Below are 11,187 nucleotides of genomic sequence, written 5' to 3'. Positions count from 1 at the left end.
GTTAATGGTTTGGGTTGGCTTGTCTAGTAATGTGATAGGCGCCATCATGATCGGGTAATTGGGGTCGTGACAACCTCCTTGTCGGAGTGTGAGTAATTAATTTATGAGCTGCGTATGGTGCCTATGAATGGCCTGCTATGGTATATTTGGTTGTTGTTGATGTGGTTTTGGTATTTGTGACAGGGATATTTTTTTTGGATAGTCCAATTTACAAGGAAAACTCTGCCGAAATTTTTGAATATTTAGGGAGTTTGCCAAAATTTTGAGTCCCTTGGAAGAGTTAGTAGTGCTAAGAAAATTTAAGAGGTTCAAGGACTTAAGGAATGATTGTTAGCTAAAGAATAAGGCCCTAGTAACATTCGAGGACGAATGTTTTTAAGGAGGGAAGATTGTAACACTTCTCAAATTTATAAAAGTTTCAAGATACGCTAAAATATAGAATTTAAAACTTTTTTATCTTAAAAATATACTTCTATTATGGATTTAAACCCCTGTGATTGATTTTTGAGTTACTTTTCTATTTATACATAATTGGATATACAATTAGGGGAATATTAATAATTTTAATTATTAAAGGTGGGTATAATTAATTATTAGTTAAGTGAAAACAAAAAAAAATAAAAAAAAATAAAAGAAATAAAACAAGAAAATAGGGGACCAAACCTAAAAGCCCATAAAGGGCTGTTGGAACCCAAAAGGATTGAAGTCCTTGGTACGGAAAAAAATAGAAAAAACCTTCTGTTCCTTCTTGCGAACAGAACCAAACAGAGGCAGCAAATCCAGCGAACTACTTCACGTAGACAACATGAAAATTCTAGGCTTCCTTACAAATAACTAGTTCGTGAACACATGTATGTAAAATTTCATATTCTCAACTATCCTACAGTATAAGAATTGGATAGTTAATTCCCTTTTTTCTCTATATCAATAGTAAATTCTATGTTTAGGTGTAAAACTTTAAAATTGATTAAAATGCAGTGGTTGTTGTAGAATCGATTATTTGACTGGTGTCAATTAGACTGGGGCCTACGTATTGGCTCGAGAAATATTGAAGTGAGTTGATATAACCCTTTTCTAAAGTGGTTTAACTCACAAAAGTACGCATACAAGGTGTTTGATGAATTGCTTAAAAAAACTTATATTTACTTAATTGGAGCGAGTGAGTACCTATTAAATTAAAATTGTTCTAGCAAAAGTTTAGATGATTTATTATGATATATGTGCATAAATTTTTAAATTTTTGTATTATTCTTATATGCTATTTTCATGTTGAAAATTTATGAAGAAGCAAGAATCTTTTGAAATACTTTTAGATGTTTATTTCATCTAAGTCCGAGCATTAAACAAGATAAGTTTATACCACTATTTGGAATAAGCAATGATCTAGTTATTAGAAAATGAGTATTTAAGAATGTCAAACTTGGATACCTATGACCTAAATCAGCTATTATTCAATGTACTTGAAGTGGAGATCATTACAAAAGTATTTTTCAATAATATAGTTGAGTAGAAGACAAAGAATTGATGATGAAAGTCCACTTATCAAATGAGATGGAAACTAATACTATAACATATTACAACATGTGCTGAAATTCAATTTAATTGAAACAGTTGCAAATAGTGCACTACTATACTGTCATTGCCACTCTTTTCTATTATCTTTAACTAGTGGAAAACACAAAATATAACAAGTAATGCCATTGCTTAATAATATAAGCACATCATTACATCTATCTGTGGGTATTATATGCATAAACATAATATACAAATTGTATAGACAAGCGTGCATCAATTAAAAACCTTTACATTTAAGGATACTAGTAAAGAGTATGTATTGGATGTTCCAAAAAAGATTTAGTTACACATGAAAAGTCACAAGAAGAAGTTTTAGAAAGAAAAGATTTTTGGGAGTATCCTTTATTCTGAGAAGGGGTCATCGTCCAGACCGAGGGTCCTGATCAAGACTTTGACTTCCTGAAACTACTTGTGTCAAAGTAGGGAGCACGCGAGTCAAGGGTCTCATTGCTGAGAATTTACTTAGCTAAGCTAAAGTATGATACATTAGCGCTGAGAACCATGAAGCAAGTGGCACCTCGTGGATTGGGCCTATTCGATCAGGTTGGGATCGAACTCGTGCCGATCACATGGTGACGAAGACAGAAACAGGACAGGATAGTTGGAACTCCAAAAGTATAAAGTGAAATATTTTTTTATAAGAAAGAAAAAGAAAAGAATTTCTTTTAGAATATTCATAAACTGCAATTATGCAATTATTTTATAATTATTCTTATAAGCTTTATGTTTTACATGCATTTAAAACATTTGCTCGTAATGTATATGTTATTAAAGTTATGCCCCCTGTTGTTGAGACTCACTGAGTACAATGGATGGTACTAACGTTCTCTTTTGGGAACCTATGTTAGTATGTGGTACAACGTAGGAACCGATTTTGCAGGCTAGCAGGCTACTGATTAGGACTTCCTTCTCTTCCAGTGCTATTGGTGAGCTCCGCTTTTGTTCGTAGAGTATTTCTTAGATTTATTTTTGTTTAATTATTTCTTTGTTTACTTAGAGAACTGGCCAGAAAATCACATGTCCTGAGCAGTGCATCAGTTTATCAGTAGAGGCTTCATAGACCTAGTCGTTGGGTTAAGATTCAGATGTTTTTGATAATAACTTAGCAGTAATTCAGTTGTTACTACGAATAAAGTTTTGGAGTTAATTTATTTAAATATTTAAATTAATCAAAAGTATTTGGTTAGAGTATTGCCTTGTTGCATATAAAGTTTGGAGTTATAATAGATTTGATAAGCAGAGATGGTTCGCTCGGTCATGTTTAGTGATCGAGTACCGGTCCCGACTTGTTCAAAAAATGGGTCGTGACAAAAAATGGGTTAATCCGGAAGAATTCATAATCTCTCAAACTTGAGGAACCCCCAATTTGCGTCTTTGGACATAATAAAAGTTAACCGTATTGGTTATCTATTTTTGAAGTAGATAATATGGATCTTATTCATATTTGACTTATTTTTAAAAATATCTATTACAACATATTTTTTAGTGGATAATATGGATGAATAATTATTATTTTTATTTATTTTGCTACCTCTAATTGTATATCCTATGTGATGTGTCCCGCTATTAATGAAGTTTGAACCTTCCATTTCCGAGAATACCAGAGCTATTATGTGGGGGAGGGATAAAAGGGGAAGGAGATAATATGCTATTAATAAAATAGAACAAATGAAGTTGAGCGGATTAAGTGTTTCCATTTATCTCGCAGCACATGTTAGCTTAACATGCACCATCCATATGGAAGAGAGCTCAGAATCCATTGCAGAAGACAATTCTATCTCAGGAATCAGCTCTGCTAGTAGGAAGTCAACAAAGAAAAAGGATGAACTGCTAAAGGCAATTGCAATCTCTGAGTTCGCCAATGGCAGGGGTGGAAACCAATGGAACAGTACTAACTAAACCTAGGGATGAAAATCCAGAGGAAATTGGGGGATCTTCAATAGCCATAGCACCAGTTCAATTGGAGGTGGAAGGAACATCCACTTCAAAGGTAGTTTTAGGGATCTCGTCACAAAGTCAAAATAAGCTTTCATGGGCAGATGAAGTACAAATAATGGAGGAAGTTACAAGTAAGGCATCAATCTGGGACAAATTTGACATCACTAAGGTAACAAATGTAAGTTTTAAACTAGAATACATAACTCCTAAGGTGCATGCATATACTCCTGTGGGTGAAATTGAAATAGAGGATATTAATACAGAACTGGAATAATGGAAATCTGTTGTAGTATGCTATGTTTTAGGAGCTCACCCTCCCTTTTAAGTTTTAAATAGCTATATCCAGAAAATATGGGGCAAATATGGAATAAATAAGATTTTCATGATGAAGAATGGGATAGTGCCGGTGCGATTTGATGATGAAGTGGGGAAGAATGAAGTGGTCCAAGGAGGAATACATTATTTCGAGAACAAACCTTTTATTGTGAAAGCATCGCATCCAAACTTGGAATTTACTAGGGAGAAGCTCAACATAGTTCCAATCTGGGTTAAATTACGAGGTTTGGACTTCAAATATTATAGCTCAAAGGGATTAAGCAAAATAGGAAGCTTAATTGTCAATCCACTAATGGTTGACAATCATAGAGGAAAGAAGATGGGAATTGGCTTTGCACGATTACTTATTGAAGTAGGAATGGATGTTAAGTTACTAGATAGGGTTTTCTTTAAAAATGAAAAGGGATGCTTATGGAGCAAAAAGTACCATATGATTGGAAACCTACTTTATGTAAGTTTTGCAAGAAATATGGACATGAGGAGCAGAATTGCCCGGCAAAAATGGTGCAGCAACCGTCACCTTCCTAGAAACAACAAGAGGAGAATCCACCAACTTAAAAGCATGATTAACCAACTGAAAGGAAGGCAGGGAAGACACACGCTGTGATTGTAAGCAAGGAGACAACAAGAAGTCAAAATAGTGGACATGATAACTCAGGATGGTTAACACCTATAAATACTGCCAGCAATACACTAAGCAAGCAACATGGGAATAAGGAAATTCAAATTAACAAGAAGAATACCTTCAAGCCACTAGCTCAAGAAGGTCCTAGTGATCCAGCATGCTAATGTATGCAAGGAATGCTAAGTCTAGTAAAAAAAGAGGGTGGGACAGCCAACCTTCCCTCCAATCATGGATAACATTATCTGTTGAAATGTTAGGGGAATGAATGCCCCTAACAAGTAAAAAGAGATAAAGCTCCTTTGTACTAAAGAAAATATAGGTATGATTGAAATTCTGGAGACAAAGACTAAAGCAAACATGGTGGATCAACTGGCCAACAAACCATTTGGAGGCTGGGGATACATCACCAACCTAGAGCAATATTATAATGGTAGAATATGGTTAACTTGTAGGCCGGACTGCTTTCAAATTGTCCTAGTAAGTAAAACTACCCAAGCAGTCACTTGCAATGTTCATCTCCTCAGTTTAAAGCTTACCTACGTGTCAGTTGTAGTATATGTTTTTAATACAAGAGAGGAGAGAAGACATTTATTGTCATATTTGGAGTCAATAAGTGTAGGACTCAATATGCCATGGATAGTGATGGGAAACTTAAATTATGTGCTCCAACCAGATGATGGAATTGGAGGCAATCCCATTAGCTTGTCAAAAATAATAGAATTTCAAAGCTATGTGGAAGCATGTGGATTGATTGAACTACCAATATGTTTAAGTAAATATACTTGGAATGATAGACATAGATATGAAAGAGTGATATCCAAAATAGATTGGGTGTTTATTAACATAGATTGTCTGAATAGTTGCCAAGTTTCAAAGCTCATTTCCTACCAGAGGGAATACGTGATCATTATCCCTGAAGTTGGTTCTTACTGATAGTCCTAGAAGGGATAAAGTTGCTTTTAAATATTGTAGTATTTGGGCAACTCATCCATCTTTTCTTGATGTAGTAAAGGAAGGATGGGCTTAATAAGTGGATGGTTGCATCATGTTTAGAGTGGTGAAAAGCTAAAATACCTGAAGCACAAACTGAGGAAGTTGAATGGCCAACATTTTAGTAATATAATTGCAGTAGCTGATGAAGATAGGTTGAACCTTGCTCAGGCACAAGCAACACTACATCTGCACCCTCAGGATATTACTCTGCAGACAAAAGAAAAGGAGTTATTTCAGAAATTCAAACAATCTTCATACCCTACCGAATTTTTCTTGCAATAAAAAAGTAAGGCAACATGTATACGGTTGGGGGATGATAACACAAGGTATTTTTTCTCTGTGATCAAGTACAGGAAGCTTCAACAATATATCATCCATTTAACAGATAGTCAAGGCATAATACAAACTTATTAAAGTGCTGTTGACTCTATATTTCTTGATTACTATAAGGACTTGCTAGGGAAGAAAATTCCTGGCAGGGTAAAAGCTTTCAAGAGATTAATTAGGAATGGCAAGTGTTTGTCAATAGAACAATAATTGCAGTTTGATAAGTGTAGATTTTGACCATTTATTAGTACCTTCTTGCTTTAGTTTTAGTCCGAAAGTGTTGATTTATGCTCTCGAAACTAATGAAATTGTACAAATTACCGAAATATTAGAAATTTGGACTCTAATGAATAAATATAAATAAAAAATAAGTGTTCCGACTCATAAGGCAAAAATGGGCGTAAGAGACAAAAAATGTGGTACGTAAAATTATTTCTGTGGCGGCAGAAGAAAGCGTGGATTGTAGAATTCTCTGCATGGCCGCAGATCTGGTGTTGAAGCTCAAAATTTGATTGAAGAGAAGTGCGGAACGCACACAATTTGTGCGGTGGCAAAACATAGTTGCACTGACAAGAATTCAAAAAGTTCAGAGAGTGTGCAAAACGACTAAGATGGATCCTTTCCAGAAGTGTGGACCGCACACGAAATTGTGTGGCTGTAGAAGCTGAAGTGCAGCTGCAGATCAAATTGTACAACCACAGAATCCCTCAACCTGCAGACTCGAGCAAAGTGCAGACCACACATGGAATTGTGCGGCCGCAGAACCTCTTGAAGGACATTTTATTCAGCAAATTTTGGGCCACTATAAATAGACGGAAATAACTTTTTTTAGGTCAAGTTTGTAGTTTTTGAGTGGTAGCCGTTGTAGTTTACCACTTTTGATAATTTGCGACCAATTTGGGTTAAAAACACAATACTTTATCATTTTAATTTTATAGTATGACTTTAATTAGTGTTTCTTCTTTATTTTCTTTCATTTCTACTATGAGTAGCTAGATATTTACTAAGGTTGTACGCATTAGTGTATAAACTTTATGGGTAATTAATCTGATGCTTGTTTATGATTGTGTGTCTATTATTTAACCTTGTTCATGCTTTAATTTTAGAATTAATGGTTACAGATATTGATTTATGCCTTTTGTCTTGGTTTTTACTTGAGAAAGAGTGTCCTAGTCTAGGAAAACTTGGCTAACAAGAAATTGGACTAGTTAAGGATTTGACTAGCCTAATTAAAGGGTTTGAACTAGAGATAGGGAAAATCCGAGTTGAGCTCATATCAAATATTTGTCTTGATACCCATTTGAGCTTGAGAAGCTAAATTGAGAAAAATCACTCTATGACCGAGAGGTATCGAGTGGATAACTTAGATTTGAGAGCTATAATACACCTCAATCACTAAAACAAGTATTAACCCATTAGGATAACACCTAGGCGAAGGTTTCATCTCTAGGTCTTTTACCTATTTGAAAATAACCAAAAAAAATTAATCAAATTCTAGTTTCATTTCTCTAGTTTATCATTGATTGTATAGTTTATAGAAGTAATTTGCAAATCCATCTTGTTTGGAAGTGTATTTAAGTTATTTCTTCTACATGCATTAAGTGTACACTCTAATACTCACACTTAGCTCCCTGAGAAAATCGACCCCGACTCATAGTTGGGTACTATTCTTCCAACAACCTCTTCCACTCATTGTTGAGTATGGATTGGGAGTGGATCAATTTTTGGCGCCGCTGCCAGGGAATTATAATGGTGTTATCTATATTTAAGTGTGTTTTTGGAATATCTTCTTTCCCTTCCTTGTTAATAACTTGTTTAAAAAATCATAGGTATAAACATGGCGAACAATGAGCTTGAAATATGCATTTAGGGGACTTGGACGATAAGGAGGAAGCCCTCGATGAGGTACCTCAGGTGCCACAAGCTAATTGTAGGGGCCGGGTACCACAAGACAACGTACACGTTCTACCCACACCTCCACCACATCCATCACAAGCGGTCAACACCAGATATTTCTCAATGAAAATTATGCTAGTGCAATAATCCCTCCCCGTATTAGGGCGAGCAACTTTTAAATCACCAACGTGATGCTCACATTTTTTGAGCAACGAGGCTTCTTCAACGGTGCACCAACCCAAAATGCTTACAAACATCTGAAGGGCTTTATGGATACATATTGGGGGAGCAAGCAAACTAATATTTTCAAGGATGCATTGAGGCTGATAGCTTATATGAGTCCACCAAACTATAGAGCACCTGATCCTTTATGAGTTTCTACTGAGAATACTTATGAAGCAGTAAGTAAAAAAGACAAGGAACTTTTACGTGGAAAAATCCCACTGTCAATGAGCATTGTCCATGCCATGTCTTCCAGAGTTCTGTTCTTTCTTTCAGCAACACCATTTTGTTGTGGAGTCCTTGATGCTGAGAAGTTGTGTGTGATTCCATTTTTGTTACAAGCTCATCAAATTTGGCGTTGTCAAATTCTGTCCCATGGTTAGATCTGATGCATACTAACTTCAATTTTATCTTCACTTGGATCTTCTTGACAAAGGCCATAAGTACCTCGAAAGTCTCATCCTTTGTTCTAAGAACCAGTGTCCAGGTGAATCTTGAATTTGGAAAACCACGAACCAGGTCCTTCTAAATTAATTTATTCAGAAGTGAGAAGCTTGCATGCCCCAATATTCCATGCCAAAGTTCTGCGTCATCATCAACTGACTTCAAGCATCTCATATTACCATTTTGTAGAGATTCAAAGTCAAAAATGTAGATGTTCTTGTTTCTTATGGCCACTACAACCACTTTTCCAGTTACTAGATTGGTAACTGTGCACACTTTTGATAAGAACTCTACTTTGTTCCCTTTATCACAGATTTGAGAAACACTTAGGAGACTGTACTTCAGGCCATCTACATAATACACGTTCTCAATTGAGTGTCAAAGAAACTTTCCAACTTTTCCAACACTGAGAATGTACCCCCTCAATTTTTTCAAAGGATACATTCCCTTACTGCAAGGCTTTCAGTGAGAAGAAATCCATGGTGCTTCCAGTCACGTGCTTTGAGCATCCACTGTCCATGGTCCATTGCAGCCCTCTTCCTCTCATTGTTCTCTGCACATACAAACTATGGGTTAAATTTAGGAACCCAAACTAGTTTGGGTCTCTTGTTATGATAAAAGGAATGGATAAGGGCTTTTCTAGTCCATGCAGGCAGCATTCGTTTCTTGCGAGTGGTACCTGGTCCCTTGTTAGTAGTCACTTTGTCAGTAAACCTTTTGTTTTTCTGAACAGATTGAATCCTGGCCTGGCAATTTTCTTTAAAGTTCCCATTGTTCCCACAGTGGGTACACAGCCAGTTATCAGGAACAGTGATGTACTTGCTGTGGGGGTTGTAAGGTGTTTTCTTTCTTTCGAACTTAATTCCCTGCCTGTTTCCACTATTGTTGAAATACATGGCAGTGACAGCATCTGAGGACCAGGTCCACTTCAGAGATTTTTCAAGATTAATTTTTAGTTTCCCCAATTCAGCTTGAAGTTGCCGATTTCTCTCAAATTTACCACATAGACTAGTTTTCACATCAGTGAATTCCTTTTCAAGCTTGAAGTGTGTCTCACTAGCTACTTTTTTCCCTTTCCCAAAACTTACTGTCCTATGTTCTCCATTGAGTCCCTCACTGGTTTCCTCTAGGTCAGTGATTATCACTAAAAAATCACTCTTCTCTTGCTCAGTAGCTGAAATTTTTCCTTCTAGAGTGTGTTTCGCATTGCTAAGACCTTCTATTGTTTCCTTCAAGTCAACAAACACTACCATCAGGTCATCTCTCTCATTTTCTACACTAGTTATTTTTTCATTCAGAACTTCCTTTTCTTTTTCAAGATTAGCTATGGTCTCATTTAGGTCCACTACACAGACCACCAGATCATCTTTAGATTATTCAGTTTCTCCTAGTTCTATGGTCAGGATCTCCTTATCATTATCAAGGTTATAATAAGCATCAATTTGAACAGTTGCTAATGACCTTAACTTCTTAGAAGAGTAGGATTTTAGATTTCTCTGAACATCCCTGAAATTTACCTCATCATCTTCATCTTCTTCATCATCATCAGACTACGCCATCAGCGCAAACAGTGAGTCATACTTCATTGCTTCAGTTTCCACTGCCATCATGGAGTTGTTTTCTATATCTGGTTCCCTTTCAGATTCACTGGAGGAGTTTCCCCAAGCAGCAAGAGCATGCTTCACAATATCATCAGCTGTACTTTTTCGACTGAATTGTTTGTCTCGAACCAGGTTCCTTTTTGCTGGTTTGTCAGGGTTTTGTTGTATTGCTCCTGTTTCACAAGTGCACATTCTTTGATGAAATGCCCTGGCTTTCCGCACCTATGACAGAGATCATTATTCCTTGCATTACTTGAACTGACCCTCTTTGGGATACCACCATTCCTTTTAACCATCTTTTGAGATATTTTAGTAAGATAGGCCATATCAATATCTTCTTCACTTGAGTCACTGCTTTCAGCCTTGAGTACCGGGTTCTTTTCCTTCTTTGGCTCTCTCCTTTCACTGTCTTTCTTTCTTTTCATCTCGTATGTCTTCAAATTACCAATCAGCTCATCCATGGTTAGAGTTTATAGATCTTTAGCTTCAGTAATGGCATTTACCTTACTTTCCCAAGAACCAGGTAGAATACTAAGGATTTTCCTTACAAGCTTGTTTTTGGGAATAACATCTCCAAGTGAATGAAGCTTATTTATGATGAATGTGAATCTGGTGTGCATATCCTGTATAGACTCATCATAATTCATCCTGAAAAGCTCATACTCTGTGGTGAGCATGTCAATATTGGACTGCTTAACCTGAGTAGTTCCTTCGTGTGTGGTTTTCAACACTTCCCATATTTCTTTGGCAGTATCACAAGTTGAGACTCTATTGTACTCATCGGGTCCTATACCATATACCAAGATTTTCTTGGCGCGATAGTTCTTTTCTACGGTTTTTCTGTCAATATCACTGTACTTTTTTCTGTCTTTCGGCACCATTGGTCCCGTTTCTTTAAGCTTCTTCATAGGAACATATGGACCACCACAGATGATGTCTCACAGTTCTGAATCTTCGGCGATTATAAAATTATGCATGCGAGTCTTCCACCAGCCATAGTACTGACCATTGAATCTAGGAGGTCTGTAGGTTGATTGCCCTTCCTCAAAGTTGGGTGGAGTAGCCATTGAGATCATTTCTAGGCGTTAACCTTTTAGAAAGAACCTACTATGAACCAATTGATAGTTTATATGAGTCCACTATACTATAAAACACCTGATCCTTTATGAGTTTCTACTGAGAATACTTATGAAGCATCAAGTAAAAGAGACAAGGAATTTTTACGTGGAA

The 11,187-nt window shown here is 36.3% G+C and overlaps 1 protein-coding gene across 1 annotated transcript; it reads right to left on the bottom strand.

The window, feature by feature from the left end:
* Positions 1-10,427: 10,427 nt before the first annotated feature.
* LOC138888053 (uncharacterized) lies at positions 10,428-10,865 on the bottom strand. The gene has a single exon (XM_070169852.1). It carries the CDS (start codon positions 10,863-10,865, stop codon positions 10,428-10,430), a length of 438 nt encoding a protein of 145 aa, XP_070025953.1.
* Between the last annotated feature and the right edge of the window lie 322 nt (positions 10,866-11,187).

The sequence above is a fragment of the Nicotiana sylvestris genome, chromosome 3 (assembly GCF_000393655.2).
Source record: "Nicotiana sylvestris chromosome 3, ASM39365v2, whole genome shotgun sequence".
Taxonomy (NCBI): domain Eukaryota; kingdom Viridiplantae; phylum Streptophyta; class Magnoliopsida; order Solanales; family Solanaceae; genus Nicotiana; species Nicotiana sylvestris.
The sequence above is the reverse complement of the archived record's forward strand: the minus strand, read 5'-3'. Positions and strand labels throughout refer to the sequence as shown.

Excerpts from the sequence above, each read along its gene's own strand:
- LOC138888053 (XM_070169852.1), bottom strand. The coding sequence starts at position 10,865 with ATGAAGAAGCTTAAAGAAACGGGACCAATGGTGCCGAAAGACAGAAAA.